At 48.9% G+C, this 21581-nt stretch overlaps 1 protein-coding gene across 1 annotated transcript in view; it reads left to right on the forward strand.

Annotated features, from left to right (window-relative positions):
* The window catches only part of LOC139241068 (glutamate receptor ionotropic, kainate 5-like), a 1689468-nt gene that overhangs the window by 1123910 nt on the left and 543977 nt on the right, over positions 1 to 21581 (forward strand). The window contains exons 14-15 of the mRNA XM_070869761.1: positions 6278 to 6387; positions 11668 to 11841. Coding sequence (XP_070725862.1) covers positions 6278 to 6387; positions 11668 to 11841 — 284 coding nt within the window. The remainder of the gene's footprint in view (positions 1 to 6277; positions 6388 to 11667; positions 11842 to 21581) is intronic.

Raw genomic sequence — 21581 nt, forward strand, 5'->3', positions numbered from 1 at the left:
GATTGGGGCAGAGTGAGATTGGTATAGAGTGGGATTGGGGCAGATTGGGAATGGGGCAGAATGGGATTGGGATACAGTGGGATTGGGGCAGAGTGGGAATTGAGCAGAGTGGGATTGGGATACAGTCGGATTTAAAAAGTGGCATTGGGAAAAAGTGGGTTTGGGATAGCGTTGGATTTGGATAGAGTGGGAATGGGATAGATTGGAAATGGGAAACAATGGGATTGGGACAGAGTGGGACTGGGACAGAGTGTTGTAGGAATAGAGTGGTACTGGGATAGATTGGGATTGGGATAGAGTGGTATTGGACCAGAGTGGGATTGGGCCAGAGTGGGATTAGGGCAGAATGATATTGGGTTATCGTGGTATTGGTGCAGAATGGGATTTGTTTAGAGTGGGATTCTTATAGAGTGGTAAAGGGGGACAGTGGGATTGGGGCAGAGTGAGATTGGGATAGATTGGTATTGGGGCATCGTGGGATTGGGGCAGAGTGAGAGTGGAGCAGAGTGGGATTGGAGTAGAGACGGAATGGGGCCCAGTGGGATTGGGATAGAGCGGGATTGGGATAGTGGAATTGGGCCATAGTGGGAATGGGATAGAGGGGGAATGGGATAGAGTGGGAATGGGAAACAGTGGGAGTGGAAAACAATGGGATTGGGATGGGGATACATTGGGAATGGGAAAAAGTGGGATTGAGGCAGTGCAGGATTGGGGCTGAGTGGGTTTGGGGCGGAGTGGGATTGGGATACAGTGGGATTAGGATAGTGGGATTGGGGCAGAGTGGGAATGGGACAGTATGGGATTATGGCAGAGTGGGATTGCGATAGAGTGGGATTGGCAAACAGTGGGATTGGTATAGAGTGGGATTGGGATAGCATTGGATTGGGATAGAGTGGGAATGGGATAGAGTTGGAATGGAAAACAGTGGGATTGGGAAAGAGTGGGATTGGGACAGAGTGGTATTGGGACAGAGTGCGATTGGGGCAGAGTGGGAATGGGATAGGTTGGGATTGGGATAGAATGTAATTGGGGCAGAGTGGGAATGGGGCAGAGTGGGAATGGTACAGAGTGGGAATGGGGCAGAGTGGGATTGGGATAGCTTTGGATTGGGATAGAGTGGGAATGGGATAAAGTGGGAATGGGAAACAGTAGAATTGGAAAACATTGGGATTGGGATGGGGATAGATTCGGAATGGGAAACAGTGGGATTGGGGCAGATTGGGATTCGGATAGAGTGGGATTCGGGCAGAGTGCGAATGGGGCAACATGGGATTGGGATACACTGGGATTGGGGCAGAATGGGAATGGGGCAGAGTGGGATTGGGATACAGTGGGATTAGGATAGTGGGATTGGGACAGAGTAGGATTGGGATAGCATTGGATTTGGATAGAGTGAGAATCGGATAGATTGGGAATGGGAAACAGTGGGATTGAGGAACAGTGGGAGTGGGACAGAGTGGGATAGGGATAGAGTTGTATTGGGATAGATTGGGATTGGAACAGAGTGGGATTGGGACAGAGTGGGATTGGGATGGAGTGGTATTGGGACAGTTTGGGATTGGGACAGATTGTTATTGGACCAGAGTGGGATTGGGCCAGATTGGGATTAGTGCAGAGTGGTATTGGTATAGCGTGGTATTGGGGCAGAGTGAGATTTGTATAGAGTGGAATTTGTATAGAGTGGAATTGGGGGACAGTGGGATTGGGGCAGATTGAGATTGGGATAGAGTGGGATTGGGGCAGCGTGGGATTGGGGAGAGTGAGATTGGAGAAGAGTGGGATTGGGATAGAGACGGGCTGGGGCCCTGTGCGATTGGGATAGAGTGGGATTGGGATAGAGTGGGAATGGGATAGAGAGGGAATGGAAAACAGCGGGATTGGGAAAACGTGGGATTGGGATGGGGATACAGTGGGAATGGGGATCAGTGTGATTGGGGCAAATTGGGATTGGGGTAGAGTGGGATTGGGATACAGTGGGATTTGGATAGTGGGATTTGGGTCATAGTGGGAATGGGACAGAGTGGGATTAGGGCAGAGTGGGATTGGGATAAAGTGGGATTGGGATGAAGTGGGATTGGGAAACAGTGGGATTGGGATAGAGTGGGATCGGGATAGCGTTGGATCTGGATAGAGTGGGAATGGAATAGAGAGGGATTGGGACATAATGGGATTGGGATAGAGTCGTATTGGGATAGATTGGGATTGGGACAGATTGATATTGGACCAGAGTGGGATTGGGTGAGAGTGCGATTAGGGCAGAGTGGTATTGGGATAGCGTGGCATTGGGGCAGAGTGGGATTTGTATAGAGTGGGATTGGGGGACAGTGGGATTTGGGCAGAATGAGATTGGAATAGAGTGGGATTGGGGCAGCGTGGGATTGGGGCAGAGTGAGATTGGAGCAAAGTGGGATTCGGATACAGTGCGATTTGGATAGTGGGATTGGGGCAGAGTGGGAATGGGACAGAATGGGAATGGGTTGGAGTGGAATTGGGATAGCGTTGGATTGGGATTGTGTGAATAGGATAGAGTGGGAATGGGAAACAGTGAGATTGGAAAACAGTGGAATTGGGATGGGAATAGAGTGGGAATGGGAAACATTGGGATTGTGGCAGAGTGGGATGGGGCAGAGTGGGATTGGGATAGAGTGGGATTGGGGCAGAGTGGGAATGGGGCAGAATGGGATTGGGATAGAATGGGATTGTGGCAGAGTGGGAATGGGGCCGAGTGGGTTTGGTATAAAGTGGGATTAGGATAGTGGGATTGGGACAGAGTGGGATTGGGATAGCATTCGATTTGGATAGAGTGGGAATGGGATAGATTGGGAATGGGAAACCGTGGGATTGGGAAACAGTGGAATTGGGACAGAGTGGGATTGGGATAGAGTTGTATTGGGATAGAGTGCGATTGGGAGAGAGTGGGAATGGGATAGAGTGGTATTGGGTTAGATTGGGATTGGGACAGAGTGGTATTGGACCAGAGAAGGGATTGGGCCAGAGTGGGATTAGGGCAGAGTGGTACGGGATAGCATGTTATTGGGGCAGAGTGGGATTTGTATAGAGTGGGATTTGTATAGAATGGGATTGGGGGACGGGGGGATTGGGGCGGATTGAGACTGGTGATAGAATGAGATTGGGGCAGCGTGGGATTGGGGCAGAGTGAGATTGGAGCAGAGTGGGATTGGGATAGAGACGGAGTGGGGCCCAGTGGGGATAGAGTGTGATTGGGATAGTGGGATTGGGGAAGAGTGGGATTGAGATAGAGTGGGATTGGGATAGAGTGGGAATGGGATAGAATGGGAATGGGAAACAGTGGGATTGGGAAACAGTGGGATTGGGATGGGGATAGAGTGGGAATGGGAAACAGTGGGATTGGGGCAGAGTGGGATTGGGGCAGAGTGGGATTGGGATATAGTGGGATTAGGATAGAGGGATTGGGGCATAGTGGGAATGGGACAGAGTGGGATTAAGGCAGAGTGGGATTGGGGTAGAGTGGGATTGGGATAGAGTGAGATTGGAAACATTGGGATTGGGATAGAGTGGGTTTGGGATAGCGTTGGATTTGGATAGAGTGGGAATGGGATAGAGTGGGAATGGGAAACAGTGGAATTGGGAAACAGTGGGATTGGAACAGAGTGGAATTGGGATAGAGTGAGATTGGGATAGAATGGAATTGAGGCAGAGTGGGAATGGGGCAGATTTTGAATGGGCTAGAGTGGGATTGGGATTGAGTGGGATTGGGGCAGAGTGGGATTGGGGCAGAGTGGGATGGGGCAGAGTGGGATTGTGATAGAGTGGGAATGGGGCAGATTGAGATTTGGATAAAGTGGGATTGGGCCAGAGTGGGAATGGGGCAGTGTGGGATTGGGATAGAGTGGGAATGGGGCAGCATGGTATTGGTATAGATTGGAATTGGGGCAGAGTGTGATTGGGGCAGAGTGGGAATGGAGCAGAGTGTGGTTGGGGCAGAGTGTGATGGGGCAGAGTGCGATTGGGATAATCTCGGAATGGGGCAGAGTGAGATTGGGGCAAAGTGGGATTTGGATAGAGTGTGATTTGGATAGAGTGGGATTGGGACAGAGTGGTATTGGGAGAGATTGGGATTGGAGCAAAATGGGATTGGGCAGATTAGGATTGGGGCAGAGTGGAATTGGGACAGAGTGTTATTGGGATAGAGTGGTATTGGGAGAGCTTGGGATTGGGACAGATTGGGATTGGGACAGAGTGGCTTTGGGATAGAGTGGGATTGGGATCGATTTGCATTGTGACAGAGTGGGATTGGGACAGAATTGGATTATCTGAGTGGGATTATGCAGAGTGGGATTGGGACAGAGTGGGATTATGCAGAGTGGTATTGGGATAGAGTGGGATTGGGGCAGCGTAGGATGGGGGCAGAGTGGGAATGGGATAGAGTGGGAATGGGATAGAATGGGATTGTGGTAGAGTGGGATTGGGAAACATTGGTATTTGGAAACATTGGGATTGGGGCAGAGTGGGATTCGGGCAGAGTGGGAATGGGGCAGAGTGCGATTGGGATAAAGTTGGATTCGGATAGTGGAATTGGGGCAGAGTGGGAATGGGACAGAGTGGGATTAGGGCAGAGTGGGATTGGGATAGATTGGGATTGGTAAACAATGGGATTTGGATAGAGTGGGATTGGGATAGCTTTGGATTGGGATTGAGTGGGATTGCGATAGAGTGGGAATGAGATACAGTGGGATTTGGAAACCGTGGGATTGGGACAGAGTGCTATTGGGGCAGAGTGGGATTGGGAGAAATGGGATTGGGATAGAGTGGGATTGGGGCAGATTGGGAATGGGGCAGAGTGGGATTGGGATAGAGTGGGAATGGGGCAGCGTGGGATTGGGGCAGAGTGTGATTGGGGCAGAGTGGGATTGTTGCAGTGTGGGGGTGGGATAGAGTGGGAATGGGGCAGCGTGGGATTGGCGCAGAGTGGGATTGGGGCAGAGTGGGAATGGGGCAGAGTGGGATTGGAATAGAGTGGGAATGAGATAGAGTGGGATTGGGAAACAATGTGTTTGGGATAGAGTGGGATTGGGAAACAGTGGGATTGGGGCAACGAGGGATTGGGGCAGCATGGGATTGGGGTAAATTGGGATTGGGGTAAAGTGGAATTGGGGCAGAGTGGGATTGGGGCAGCGTGGGATTGGGATTGTTTTGGAGTGGGGCCCAGTGGTATTGGGGCAGAGTGGTATTGGGGCACAGTGAGATTGGGGCACAGTGGGAATCGTGCACAGTGGGAATGGGGCAGAGTGGTATTGGGGCACAGTGAGAATGGGGCACAGTGGGAATGGGCTAGAGTGGGATTGGGATAGTGTGGGTTTGGGGCAGATTGGGATTGGAATAGAGTGGCAATGGAGCACAGTGGTATTGAGATAGAGTGGGCATTGGATAGAGTGGGATTGGGGCAGAGTGGGATTGGGATAGAGTGGGATTGGTACAGAGTGTGATTGCGATTGGGATAGAGTGGGAATGTTACAGAGCAGGCTTGGGATTGGGACAGAGTGGGATAGAGTGGGATTGGTATAGAGTGTGATTGCAAATGGGATAGAGTGGGATTGGGACAGAGTGGGATTGGGATAATGTGGGATTGGGAAACAATGGGAATGGGATGGTTCCTTCTATCAGGCATCTCACACTATGCTCTGGAAACTGTCACTGTCAATGTATAATGTCTGTCTGTCTCTCTCCATTCCTTTTTTGCCCTGCCTCATACCAATCTCTGCTCCTTGCCTTCCCTCTCCCCCGTTTCTCCCTACTCCCTCTCCCCTCCCTCTCTCTGTATATACCTCATTATTTTCACCATTTCCTTCCCTCCCTCCTCTCACGCCACAACACCCCCTTTACCCCTTTCATCTCCCTCTCTCTCGGTCTCCCCTCCACTATTCCGCATACTTTCTCTTTCCCCTCCTCCCTTCCCCATTCTCTCCCTCCCTCTCCCCCTCCCATTAATGCTCTCTTCCTTAACATCTCTGCTTGCATCCCTCTACCCTCCTCTCTTTCCCCACATGTCCCCCTCCATCACTCTGCCCTCCTCCCTCTCCCCACATCTCCCACTCTCCCCTCCTCCATTCCCCACATCTCCCACTCTCCTCTCCTCCCTCTCCCCACATCTCCCACTCTCCCCTCCTCCATTCCCCACATCGCATCATCTCCCCTCCTCCCTCTCCCCACATCTCCCACTCTCCTCTCCTCCTTCTCCCCACATTGCTCCCGCCCCCCCCCCTCTGCCCCCCTCCACCCCACCCTCCACCTGCAGGGCCGGAAGCCGGGATACTTCTCGTTCTTGGACCCCTTTTCCCCCGCGGTCTGGCTCTTCATGCTCCTGGCGTACCTCGCCGTCAGCTGTGTGCTGTTCCTGGCAGCCAGGTAAGCACTGCAGCCCTTCACCGGCTCCCAACTGAAGGGCAGAGGGAGCAAGGCTCTCCCAGTCACTGCCTCCATATGACAGAGCAGAAACACTGTCAGCACTCCGGGGGTTAATGGGGCTCACCCTGTCGTGCTCAGTGACCGAGAACAGACTCGCCCCCTCCAGGGGTTAATGGCATTCGAGCTCCTTGCGACTGAGGGGCTGAAAGGCCTCCTCCTTTTCCGATGTCGCTGGGATCCGTGTTGAGGGATTCTGTTCCCTCGGGATCTGGATTCGGGGATTATCGTTCCTTCTCAAATAAAAGCAGGAAGTGCTGCAAGCACTCAGCAGGTCGGGCAACGCCTGTGGAGAGGGAGGCAGAGTTAACATTACAGGTCAATGGCCGTCCGTCACAACTGGGTACGGTTAGAGACGCAAGGGGTTTTAAGCAAATGCCGAGGCAGGGAAAGGGGGCGACGGGAGGAACGACCAAAAGGTCGGTGATCGGGTGGAGGGCAAGGGTGACGAGAAAACAAAAACCGACGAGGGTTGTGAGGTGAATGGGGGCGTTAATGGGACGAGTAAAGAAACCAGAGGTGGGTCCAGAGTGGGTGTAAGTGACGACAGGCAGAATCACTACCAGCAAATGCAGTCTGAATAAATGGGAGTGCTAACTATGATCAAGTCCCTCCCACAATCGGCACTCAGGGACCCAGTTCCCTCACGATCCCGATTAAGATATGTCGGGGCCGAAAATACTTCTTTTTTTAAGAGCCGTAACTGCCTCAAGGAGGCTGCCCCAGATCGGTAAAAACTCTCTGCCGAGTCAGCGCGGGGTAAAGGCCTTTTTCTGAGATTGCCCTCCCTGGCCTGGGTTTTCCAGCGGCAATCACTACCGCTCCCCCGTCCTGTCGGGCACGCGTGGACCCCCCTCCCCCCACTAATCGGCCGACGGCCCGGCTTGGGCCGACGGTGGTGCCCCCCCCCCACCCTGGGTTCGGCCGGGCCGCCAACAGGCAGCTCGACACCCACCGCCCCCCCCCCCCCCCCCTCTCTTGGGTGCTAGGCCTTTGTCCCGGCCCAAGCCCTCCCTCGTGGCCCATACACAGCCCACATAGCTCGCAGTGGCCCTCCCTGTTCAAGTGAAGTCATCAGCGACACGACCTGCTTGGGAAAAAACATTCCCAGTTTCGGCGGACTCTCCGTCCCAATCCGCCTCAAAGGTCGGTGAGTGCGCCCCTTTTGGGGTGGGGCTGAATTTCAGCTCCGGATTGCCCTCAGGACCTAGATTGAGAGGTGCAGTTCCCTCGAAATCTGGATTAAGATTACACGGGATTACATCAGATAAACAGCTCAGAAACAGGCCATTCGGCCCAACCAGTCCATGCTGGCGTTTAAGCTCCTCGCGAGGCCCCTCCCATCTTTCCTCATCCAAATCTATCAGCACAACCCTCTATTCCCTTCTCCCTCATAGGCTTGTCCTGCCTCCTCTTAAATGCATCGATACTATTCGCCTCAACCCCTCCCTGTGGGAGTGAGTTCCACATTCTCACCACTCTCTGGGTAAAGAAGTTTCTTCTGAATTCCCTATTGGATTTCTTGGTGACGATCTTATATTGATGGCCTCTAGTTATGCTCTTCCCCACAAGTGGAAACATTCTCTCTGTATCCACTCTATCAAAGTCTTTCATTATTTTAAAGACCTCTATTAGGTTGCCTCTATTAGATGTATCTCCCTCATTGATCTGGATTAAGAGATGCAGTTCCATCACAATCCGGGTTCAGGGACCCAGTTCTCTCAGGATCTGGATTGAGAGATGTAGCTCCCTCATTGATCTGGATTAAGAGATGCAGTTCCATCACAATCCTGGTTCGGGGACCCAGTTCTCTCAGGATCTGTATTAAGAGATGCAGTTCCATCACAATCCGGGTTCAGGGACCCAGTTCTCTCAGGATCCGGATTAAGAGATGCAGTTCCATCACAATCCGGGTTCAGGGACCCAGTTCTCTCAGGATCTGGATTAAGAGATGCAGTTCCATCACAATCCGGATTCAGGGACCCAGTTCTCTCAGGATCTGGATTAAGAGATGCAGTTCCATCACAATCCGGGTTCAGGGACCCAGTTCTCTCAGGATCTGGATTAAGAGATGTAGCTCCTTCAGGATCTGGATTAAGAGATGCAGTCACCTCAAGCTGCAGGCAGCTCCATGGTTGTTTCACTTAGGACTCTAATGAACTGTTTTCTGCTCTTCGGTGAGATTAGAAACTGTTCCCAGTGCCCTGCACTCCTGAAGTGGGCTCCCATCGCCGTGGCCTACTATCTGGGAGTACTCCTGCTGGCTAGTTTCACGGTGAGACTGCCTCGCAGCCACGTCTGTCTCTCTCTCTGCTGAAGCAGGACTGCTGGCGTCGGATTCCGCTGCCCCCGGCCATTGAGAACTGGAGGCTGTGAGCCCGAGCGGTATTCGCGCCGGGAGTGAGCGATTAGTGCGGCCTGGGACAGTGAACTGCATTGAGGCCCCTGGGCTCGGGACCATTCTGTGACCCAGGCCGTGTTGAAGTCCTGCACGTCTGTGTTTGGGCGGGACTCCCCGAGCAGCTCTTGCTCGCCGCCTCCCGATCAAGGTGTTGAAACAGTGGGCCTCTTCCTCCTCTCCCGGAGACCTGGTTGCAGACAGACAGACAGACAGCACCTCCTTCCACCAGGCTCACAGCTCTCAAGTGGCTAAGCCACTCCCATAACAGCTCTACAAATATTTTAAAGTTGAACAGTAAATCAAGTTTCCCCTGATTAAAAGCGGGGGGTGGGGGGGGGGGGGCACTAAAACTGACAAAATAAACCAATTAAGCTTTGGGACTCCCCGTGTATCTGCTGAGTGAGGTTGTCCCACACGCGGGTCGAGATTTGCGGGTTCCAGTACAACAATCACTAAACGCTGGCAAACAGGCACAACAAAATAATTTAACCAGGCTGAGGGAATGTTGGCCCTTACCTCGAGGACGGGAGTACGCCAGGGTGAAAGTTGTGTCACGGCTGTACAGAGCTCTGGTTTGACCGCATCTGGAGCCACTGCGTTCACTTCTGGGCACCGCAGCTGAGGAAGGAGATCGGCCTCGGAGGGGGCGTGCCGCAGATTCACCAGACCGATACCCTGGGGCTGAAAGGGTTAAATAACATGGACAGACTGGGCTTGCGTTCCTCAAATATTAAGGGGTGATCTAACTCAGGTGTTTAAAGGCGTTGAAAGGGTGGATAGAGAGAAACATAGCAATCTGGTCGTGTGGGGCCCCTTGGGGAAGAGTGACCATAATAGAAACATAGAAACATAGAAAATATGTGCAGGAGTAGGCGTTCGGCCCTTCTAGCCAGCACCGCCATTCAATGAGTTCATGGCTGAACATGCAACTTCAGTTCCCCATTCCTGCTTTCTCGCCATACCCCTTGATCCCCCGAGTAGTAAGGACTACATCGAACTCCTTTTTGAATATATTTAGTGAATTGGCCTCAACAACTTTCTGTGGTAGAGAATTCCACAGGTTCACAACTCTCTGGGTGAAGAGGTTTCTCCTCATCTCGGTCCTAAATGGCTTACCCCTTATCCTTAGACTGTGACCCTGGTTCTGGACTTCCCCAACATTGGGAACATTCTTCCTGCATTTAACCTGTCTAAAACCATCAGAATTTTAAATGTTTCTATGAGATCCCCTCTCATTCTTCTGAACTCCAGTGAATACAAGCCCAGTTGATCCAGTCTTTCTTAATATGTCAGTCCTGCCATCCCGGGAATCAGTCTGGTGAACCTTCGCTGCACTCCCTCAATAGCAAGAATGTCCTTCCTCAAGTTAGGAGACCAAAACTGTACATAATACTCCAGGTGTGGCCTCACCAAGGCCCTGTACAACTGTAGCAACACCTCCCTGCCCCTGTACTCAAATCCCCTCACTATGAAGGCCAACATGCCATATGCTTTCTTAGCTACCTGCTGTACCTGCATGCCAACCTTCAATGACTGATGTACCATGACACCCAGGTCTCGTTGCACCTCCCCTTTTCCTAATCTGTCACCATTCAGATAATAGTCTGTCTCTCTGTTTTTACCACCAAAGTGGATAACCTCACATTTATCCACATTATACTTCATCTGCCATGCATTTGCCCACTCACCTAACCTATCCAAGTCACTCTGCAGCCTCATAGCATTCTCCTCGCAGCTCACACTGCCATCCAACTTAGTGTCATCCGCAAATTTGGAGATACTACATTTAATCCCCTCGTCTAAATCATTAATGTACAATGTAAACAGCTGGGGCCCCAGCACAGAACTATTTCCTCTGGTGGGGGGAGTCCAGAACAAGGGGTCATAACCTTAAAATTAGGCTAGGCTGTTCAGGAACCATTTCTTCACACAAAGGCTAGTGGGAATCTTGAAATATCCCCTCCAAAAAAACTGCTGAGGCTACGGGCGGGTTCAATTGAATATGTCAATACAGAGATTGATAGGTATTTGTTGGGTATGGGTCTTAAGGGAGATGGAATCAAGGCAGGTGAATGGAGTTAAGATACAGATCTGCCATCATCATCATAGGCAGTCCCTCGAAACGAGGATGACTTGCTTCCATGCCAAAAAGGGATGAGTTCACAGGTGTTTCAACGAAGGACCTAATATTCCAGGTCCCGAACTACATCCTGAAGGGTGGAAGATGCCTGTGCATGGAAGTTTTTAACGTGGGGTGGCTGTTGCACACCAGCCACCACACGGGCTTGACATAGCTAGGTCTTGGTCCAGTGGCAAGGATTATCCAAGACAACTGGAGAGCAGCTCTGTTGTACGGACCGAGTGTGCAGTCATATCGCAGTGTGGGCTGGCCCATGCTGCCCCTGAGCCCTCGCCTCTCCCAGGCCCCGGTCACTTCCCTCTACAGACTCTTGCCGCTCCTTCGTCCCTCCTGCTGTACCTGCCCGCACTGCAATCAGCGACCTGGCTTCGCTGCCGTCGCCCTGTTGCAGTAGCACACGCTGCTCCCTGCAGTGGTATGTCACCGCAAGCTGCTCCCTCTGATGGCCCCGGCCTGCTGATGGTCTTGCAGGCCGGGACCACGTCGATTTCCAATCTGGGCCGTTGTATGCTGCTCCCTCAATGATCAGCCATGATGTAAATGAAGGGCACGACAGGCCAGAGGGACTGAATGGCCTCCTCCGGTTGCTACGTTCCCTCAGTGCGCGTGTTGGGATCATGTAAGGTAGCAGGTCCACGGCTGTTCTAACTTTCATCGTGCCTTCTCTCCTTTTCTCTGCAAGAATGAGTCCTTACGAATGGTACAAACCCCATCCGTGCCTGAGGGAACGCATGGACATCCTGGAGAATCAGTACACACTGGGGAACAGCCTCTGGTTCCCGGTCGGAGGCTTCATGCAGCAAGGCTCGGAGATCATGCCCCGTGCCCTCTCCACGCGGTGCGTCAGCGGAGTCTGGTGAGTTCATGCAGGCTTGAGCCTCTGGGAAGGATAACCTCACCATGCCGGCAAACATCCCATTAAATCCATTAACACCGAGACAGCGTCTCCTCATCACATGCTTCATTAACTTGATGTAAGTACAGAGAGATAAGGGATGGGCTATCTGGAGAAATGAATTCTATAGACTGGGGGCACTTTGGTCCAATTGGACTCTATAGATTGGGGCACTTTGGTCCAATTGGACTCTATAGATTGGGGCACTTTGGCCCAATTGGACTATAGATTGAGGCACTTTGGTCCAATTGGACGCTGTAGATTGAGGCAATTTGGTCCAATTACACTCTATAGATTGGGGCACTTTGGTCCAATTGGACGCTGTAGATTGTGACACTTTGATCGAATTAAACTCTATAGATTGGGGCACTTTGGTCCAATTAACTCTATAGATTGGGGCACTTTGGTCCAATTGGATGCTGTAGATTGGGGCACTTTGGTCCAATTGGACTCTATAGATTTGGGCACTTTGGTCCAATTGGACGCTGTAGATTGGGTCACTTTGGTCCAATTGGGCTCTATAGATTGGGGCACTTTGCTCCAATTGGACTCTATAGATTGGGCACTTTGGTCCAATTGGACTATATAGATTGGGGCACTTTGGTCCAATTGAACTCTATAGATTGGGGCACTTTGGCTGAATTGGACTGTATAGATTGAGGCAGTTTGGTGCAATTGGACTCTATAGATTGGGGTATCTTGGTCCAATTGGACTCTATAGATTGAGGCACTTTGGTCCAATTAGACTCTATATATTGGGGCACTTTGGTCCAATTGGATGCTGTAGATTGTACCACTTTGATCCAATTAGACTCTATAGATTGGGGCACTTTGGTCCAATTGGACTCATTAGATTGGGGCACTTTGGATCAATTGGACACTGTAGATTGGGGCACTTTGGTCCAATTGGACTCTATAGATTGGGGCACTTTGGTCCAATTGGACGCTGTCGATTGGGACACTTTGGTCCAATTGGACGCTGTAGATTAGGGCACTTTAGTCCAATTGGATTCTATAGATTTGGGCACTTTGGTCCAATTGGAGTCTATAGATTGAGGCACTTTGTTCCAATTGGACGCTGTAGATTGGGGCACTTTGGTCCAATTGGACTCTATAGATTGAGGCACTTTGGTCAAATTGGATTCTATAGATTGGGGCACTTTGGACCAATTGGACGCTGTAGATTGGGGCACTTTGGTCCAATTGGACTCGATTGATTGGGGCACTTTGTTCCAATTGGACGCTGTAGTTTGGGGCACTTTGTTCCAATTGGACACTGCAGATTGGGGCACTTTGGTCAATTGGAATATGTAGTTTGGAGCACTTTGGTCCAATTGGACGCTGCAGATTGGGGCACTTTGGACCAATTGGACTCTATAGATTGGAACACTTTGGCCAATCGGATTCTATGCATTGGGGCACTTTGGTCCAATTGGACGCTGTAGATTGGGGCACTTTGGTCCAATTAGACTCTATAGATTGGGGCACTTTGGTCCCATTGGACTCTATAGATTGGGGCACTATGGTCCAATTGGACGCTGTAGATTGGGGCACTTTGGTACAATTAGACTGTATAGATTGGGGCCCTTTGGTCCAATTGGACTCTATACATTGGGGCACTTTGGTCCAATTAGACTCTATAGATTGGGGCACTTTGGTCCAATTGGACTCATTAGATTGGGGCACTTTGGTCCAATTGGACGTTGTAGATTGGGGAACTTTGGTTCAATTGGACTCTATAGATTTGGGGCACTTTGGTCCAATTGGATTCTATAGATTGAGGAACTTTGGTCAAATTGGATCCTATAGATTGGGGCACTTTCGACCAATTGGACGCTGTAGATTGGGGCACTTTGGTGCAATTGGACTGTATAGATTTGGACACTTTAGTCCAATTGGACGCTGTAGATTGGGGCACTTTGGTCCAATTGGATTCTATAGATTGGGGCACTTTGGTCCAATTGGACTCTATAGATTTGGGCACTTTGGTCCAATTGGAAACTGTAGATTGTGGTACTTTGGTCAAATTGGATTCTATAGATTGGAGCACTTTGGTACAATTGGATGCTATACATTGAGGCTCTTTGGTCCAATTGGACTGTATAGATTGGGGCACTTTGGTCCAATTGGACACTATAGATTGGGGCACTTTGGTCCAATTGGAGTCTATAGATTGAGGCACATTGTTCCAATTGGACGCTGTAGATTGGGGCACTTTGGTCCAATTGGACTCCATAGATTGAGGCACTTTGGTCAAATTGGATTCTATAGATTGGGGCACTTTGGACCAATTGGACGCTGTAGATTTGGGCACTTTGGTCCAATTGGACTCGATTGATTGGGGCACTTTGTTCCAATTGGACGCTGTAGATTGGGGCACTTTGGTCCAATTGGACACTGCAGATTGGGGCACTTTAGTCCAATTGGATTCTGTAGATTGGGGCACTTTGGTCCAATTGGAGGCGGCAGATTGGGGCACTTTGAACCAATTGGACTCTACAGATTGGAGCACTTTGGCCAAAGGGATTGTATGCATTGCGGCACTTTGGTCCAATTGGATGCTGTAGATTGGGGCACTTTGGTCCAATTAGACTCTATAGATTGGGGCACTTTGGTCCAATTGGACTCTATAGATTGGGGCACTTTGGTCCAATTGGATTCTATAGATTGGGGTACTTTGGTCCAATTGGACGCTGTAGATTGGGGCACTTTGGTCTAATTGGGCTCTATAGATTGTGGCATTTTGGTCCAATTGGATTATGTAGATTGGGGCACTTTGGTCCAATTGGATTTTATAGATTGGGGCACTTTGGTCCAATTGGATGCTGTAGATTGGGGCAATATGGTCCTATTGCATTCTATAGATTGGGGGTCCAATTGGACGCTGTAGATTTTGGGGCACTGGACGAATTGGACTATAGATTGGGGCACTTTGGTCCAATTGGACTCTATAGATTGGGACACTTTGGTCCAATTGGCTGCTGTAGATTGGGGCACTTTTGTCCAATTGGATTCTATAAACTGGTGGTACTTTGGTCCAATTGGAACCTATAGATTGGGGGCACTTTGCTCCAATTAGACTCTATAGAGTGAGGCACTTTGGTCCAATTGGACGCAGTAGATTGGGGCACTTTGGTCCAATTGGACTCTATAGACTGGGGGCACTTTGGTCCAATTGTACGCTGTAGATTGGGGCACTTTGGTCCAATTCGACTCTATATATTGGGGAACTTTGATCCAATTGGACGCTGTAGATTGGGGCACTTTGGTCCTATTAGACTCTATATATTGGGGCACTTTGATCCATTTAGACGCTGTATATTGGGGCACTTTGGTCCAATTGGACTCTATATATTGCGGCACATTTGATCCAATTGGACGCTGTAGATTGGGGCACTTTGGACCAATTGGACTCTATAGATTGGGGCACTTTGGTCCAATTAGATTCTATAGATTGGGGCACTTTGATCCAATTGGACGCTGTAGATTGGGGCACATTGTTCCAATTGGACTCTATAGATTGGGGCACTTTGGTCCAATTGGATTCTATAGATTGGGGCACTTCTGTCCAATTTGATGCTGTAGATTGGGGCACTTTGTTCCAATTGGTCTCTATAGATTGAGGCACTTTGGACAAATTGGACTCTACAGATTGGGGCACTTTGGTCCAATTGGACTCTCTAGATTGGGGCACTTTGTTCCAATTGGACGCTGTAGATTGGGGCACCTTGGTCCAATTGGACTCTATAGATTGGGGCACTTTGGTCTAATTGGACGCTGTAGATTAGGGCACTTTGGTCCAATTGGACTCTATAGATTGAAGCACTTTCGTCCTATTGGACGCTGTAGATGGGGGCACTTTGTCCAATTGGACTTTATAGATGGAGGCACTTTGGTCAAATTGGATTCTATAGATTGGGGTACTTTGGCCCAATGGGACGCTGTAGATTGGGGCACTTTGGTCTAATTGGACTCTATAGATTGGGGCACTTTGGTCCAATTGGATTCTTAAGATTGGGGCACTTCTGTCCAATTGGATGCTGTAGATTGGGGCACTTTGTTCCAATTGGACTCTATAGATTAATGCACTTTGGTCAAATTGGTTTCTATGGATTTGGACAATTTGGTCCAATTGGACTCTATAGATTGTGGCACTTTGGTCCAATTGCACTCGATAGACTGGGTGCACTTTTGTCGTATTAGACTCTATACATTGGGGCACTTTGGTCCAATTGGACGCTGTAGATTGGGGCACTTTGGTCCAATTGGACTCTATATATTGGGGCACTTTGATCCAATTGGACGCTGTAGATTGGGGCACTTTGGTCCTATTAGACTCTATATATTGGGTCACTTTGATCCATTTGGACGCTGTAGATTGGGGCACTTTGGTCCAATTGGACTCTATATATTGGGGCACTTTGATCCAATTGGATGCGGTAGATTGGGGCACTTTGTTCCAATTGGACTCTATAGTTTGGGGCACTTTGGTCCAATTGGATTCTATAGATTGTGGCACTTTGGTCCAATTGGATGCTGTAGATTGGGGCACTTTGTTCCAATTGGACTCTATAGATTGAGGCACTTTGGTCAAATTGGACTCTATAGATTGGGGCACTTTGGTCCAATTGGACTCTATAGATTGGGGCACTTTATTCCAATTGGACGCTGTAGATTGGGGCATTTTGTTCCAATTGGACTCTATGGATTGGGGCACTTTGGTCCAATTCGACGCTGTAGATTGGGACACTATGGTACAATTGGACTCTACTGATTGAGGCACTTTGATTCAATTGGACGCTTTAGAATGGGGCACTTTGGTCCATACGGACTCTATAGTTTGAGGCACTTTGATCCAATTGGACTCTATAGATTGGGGCACTTTGGTCCAATTGGACTCTATAGATTGGGGCACTTTGTTCCAATTGGACGCTGTAGATTGGGACACTTTGGACCAATTGGACTCTATAGATTGGGGCACTTTGGTCCAATTGGATTCTATAGATTGGGGTACTTTGGTCCAATTGGACGCTGTAGATTGGGGCACTTTGGTCTAATTGGACTCTAGAGATTGCGGCATTTTGGTCCAATTGGATTATATAGATTGGGGCACTTTGGTCCATTTGGATGCTGTAGATTGGGGCAATTTGGTCCAATTGCACTCTATAGATTGGGGTACTTTGGTCCAATTGGATGCTGTAGATTTTGGTGCACTCTGGACCAATTGGACTCTATAGATTGGGGCACTTTGGTCCAATTGGACTCTATAGGTTGGGGCACTTTGGTCCAATTGGCTGCTGTAGATAGGGGCACTTTTGTCCAATTGGATTCTATAAACTGGTGGTACTTTGGTCCAATTGGAATCTATAGATTGGGGCACTTTGGTCCAATTGGACTCTATAGATTGGGGGCACTTTGGTCCAATTAGCGTCTATAGAGTGAGGCACTTTGGTACAATTGGATGCAGTAGATTGGGGCACATTGGTCCAATTGAACTAAAGACTGGGGGCACTTTGGTCCAGTTGGACGCTGTAGATTGGGGCACTTTGATCCAATTGTACGCTGTAGATTGGGGCACTTTGGTCCTATTAAACTCTATATATTGGGGCACTATGATCCATTTAGACGCTGTAGATTGGGGCACTTTGGTCCAATTGGAGTCTATATATTGCGGCACATTTGATCCAATTGGACGCTGTAGATTGGGGCACTTTGCACCAATTGGACTCTATAGATTGGGGCACTTTGGTCCAATTAGATTCTATAGATTGGGGCACTTTGGTCCAATTGGACGCTTTAGATTGGGGCACATTGTTCCAATTGGACTCTATAGATTGGGGCACTTTGGTCCAATTGGATTCTATAGATTGGGGCACTTCTGTCCAATTGGATGCTGTAGATTGGGGCAGTTTGTTCCAATTGGACTCTATAGATTGAGGCACTTTGGTCAAATTGGACTCTATAGATTGGGGCACTTTGGTCCAATTGGACTCTATAGATTGGGGCACTTTGTTCCAATTGGACGCTGTAGATTGGGGCATTTTGGTCCAATTGGCCTCTATAGATTGAGGCACTTTGGTCCAATTGGACGCTGTAGATTGGGGCACCTTGGTCCAATAGGACTCTATAGATTGGGGCACTTTGGTCCAATTGGAAGCTGTAGATTGAGGCACTTTGGTCCAATTGGACTCTATAGATTGAGGCACTTTCGTCCAATTGGACGCTGTAGATGTGGGCACTTTGTCCAATTGGACTTTATAGATGGAGGCACTTTGGTCAAATTGGATTCTATAGTTTGGGGTACTTTGGCCCAATGGGTCGCTGTAGATTGGGGCATGTTGGTCTAATTGGACTCTATAGATTGGGGCACTTTGGTCCAATTGGATTCTATAGATTGAGGCACTTCTGTCCAATTGGATGCTGTAGATTGGGGCACTTTGTTCCAATTGGACTCTATAGATTGAGGCACTTTGGTCAAATTGGATTCTATGGATTTGGACAATTTGGTCCAATTGGACTCTATTGATTGTGGCACTTTGGTCCAATTGCACTCTATAGACTGGGGGCACTTTGGTCCTATTAGACTCTATATATTGGATCACTTTGATCCATTTGGACGCTGTAGATTGGCGCACTTTGGTCCAATTGGACTCTATATATTGGGGCACTTTGATCCAATTGGACGCGGTAGATTGGGGCACTTTGTTCCAATTGGACTCTATAGTTTGGGGCACTTTGGTCCAATTGGATTCTATAGATTGTGGCACTTTGGTCCAATTGGATGCTGTAGATTGGGGCACTTTGTTCCAATTGGACTCTATAGATTGAGGCACTTTGGTCAAATTGGACTCTATAGATTGGGGCACATTGGTCCAATTGGACTCTATAGATTGGGGCACTTTGTTCCAATTGGACGCTGTAGATTGGGGCACTTTGGTCCAATTGGACTCTATGGATTGGGGCACTTTGGTCCAATTCGACGCTGTAGATTGGGGCATTATGGTCCAATTGGACTCTACTGATTGAGGCACTTTGATTCAATTGGACACTTTAGAATGGGGAACTTTGGTCCATACGGACTCTATAGATTGCGACACTTGGTCCAATTGGACTCTATAGATTGGGGCAATATGGTCCAATTGCACTCTATAGATTGGTGTACTTTGGTCCAATTGGACGCTGTAGATTTTGGGGCACTCTGGACGAATTGGACTCTATAGATTGGGGCACTTTGGTCCAATTGGACTCTATGGATTGGGGCACTTTGGTCCAATTGGCAGCTGTAGTTTGGGGCACTTTTGTCCAATTGGACTCAAGAGATTGAGGCACTTTGGTCCAATTGGACGCTGTAGATTGGGGCACTTTGGTCCAATTGGAATCTATAGATTGGGGCACTTTGGTCCAATTGGACGCTGTAGATTGGGGCACTTTGGTCCAATTGGACCCTATAGATTGAGGCACTTTCGTCCAATTGGACGCTGTAGATTGGGGTACTTTGGTCCAATTGGACTCTCTAGATTGGGGCACTTTGGTCTAATTGGACTCTATGGATTGGGACACTTTGGTCCAATTCGACGCTGTAGATTGGGGCACTATGGTCCAATTGGACTCTACAGATTGAGGCACTTTGATTCAATTGGACGCTTTAGAATGGCGCACTTTGGTCCATACGGACTCTATAGATTGCGGCACTTTGGTCCAATTGGACTCAATAGATTGAGGCACTTTGGTCCAATTGGACTCTATAGTTTGAGGCACTTTGATCCAATTGGACTCTATAGATTGGGGCACTGTGGTCCAATTGGACTCTATGGATTGGGGCACTTTGTTCCAATTGGACGCTGTAGATTGGGGCACTTTGGACCAACTGGACTCTATAGATTGGGGCACTTTGGTCCAATTGGATTCTATAGATTGGGGAACTTTGGTCCAATTGGACGCTGTAGATTGGGGCACTTTGGTCCAATTGGACTCTATATATTGGGGCATTTTGATCCAATTGGACGCTGTAGATTGGGGCACTTTGGTCCTATTAGACTCTATATATTGGGTCACTTTGATCCATTTGGACGCTGGAGATTGGGGCACTTTGGTCCAATTGGACTCTATATATTGGGGCACTTTGATCCAATTGGACGCGGTAGATTGGGGCACTTTGTTCCAATTGGACTCTATAGTTTGGGGCACTTTGGTCCAATTGGATTCTATAGATTGTGGCCCTTTGCTCCAATTGGATGCTGTAGATTGGGGCACTTTGTTCCAATTGGACTCTATAGATTGAGGCACTTTGGTCAAATTGGACTCTATAGATTGGGGCACTTTGGTCCAATTGGACTCTATAGATTAGGCAATTTGTTCCAATTGGACGCTGTAGATTGGGGCACTTTGGTCCAACTGGACTCTAGGGATAGGGGCACTTTTGGTCCAATTCGACGCTGTAGATTGGGGCACTATGGTCCAATTGGACTCTATTGATTGAGGCACTTTGATTCAATTGGACGCTTTAGAATGGGGCACTTTGGTCCATACGGACTCTATAGATTGCGACACTTTGGTCCAATTGGACTCTATAGATTGGGGCAATATGGTCCAATTGCACTCTATAGATTGGGGTACTTTGGTCCAATTGGACGCTGTAGATTTTGGGGCACTCTGGACCAATTGGACTCTATAGATTGGGGCACTTTGGTCCAATTGGACTCTATGGATTGGGGCACTTTGGTCCAATTGGCTGCTGTAGATTGGGGCACTTTTGTCCAATTGGATTCTATAAACTGGTGGTACTTTGGTCCAATTGGAATCTATAGATTAGGGCACTTTGGTCCAATTGGACTCTATAGATTGGGGGCACTTTGGTCCAATTAGAGTCTATAGAGTGAGGCACTTTGGTACAATTGGACGCAGTAGATTGGGGCACTTTGGTCCAATTGGACTAAAGACTGGGGGCACTTTGGTCCTATTAGACTCTATAGATTTGGGCACTTTGGTCCAATTGGACGCTGTAGATTGGGGCACTTTGGTCCAATTGGACTCTATATATTGGGGCACTTTGCTCCAATTGGACGCTGTAGATTGTGGCACTTTGGTCCTATTAGACTCTATAGGTTGGGGCACTTTGATGCATTTGGACGCTGTAGATTGGGGCACTTTGGTCAAATTGGACTCTATATATTGGGGCACTTTGATCCAATTGGACGCTGTAGATTGGGGCACTTTGGACCAAATGGACTCTATAGATTGGGGCACTTTGGTCCAATAAGATTCTATAGATTGGGGCACTTTGGTCCAATTGGACTCCAGTAGAGTGGATAAGGGAGAACCAGTTGATGTGGTATATTTGGACTTTCAGAAGGCGTTCGACAAGGTCCCACACAAGAGATTGATGTGCAAAGTTAGAGCACATGGGATTGGGGGTAGTGTACTGACATGGATTGAGAACTGGTTGTCAGACAGGAAGCAAAGAGTAGGAGTAAATGGGTAATTTTCAGAATGGCAGGCAGTGACTAGTGGGGTACCGCAAGGTTCTGTGCTGGGGCCCCAGCTGTTTACACTGTACATTAATGATTTAGATGAGGGGATTAAATGTAGTATCTCCAAATTTGCGGATGACACTAAGTTGGGTGGCAGTGTGAGCTGCGAGGAGGATGCTGTGAGGCTGCAGAGCGAATTGGATAGGTTAGGTGAGTGGGCAAATGCATGGC

This window comes from Pristiophorus japonicus, chromosome Y (assembly GCF_044704955.1).
Source record: "Pristiophorus japonicus isolate sPriJap1 chromosome Y, sPriJap1.hap1, whole genome shotgun sequence".
NCBI classification, from domain to species: domain Eukaryota; kingdom Metazoa; phylum Chordata; class Chondrichthyes; family Pristiophoridae; genus Pristiophorus; species Pristiophorus japonicus.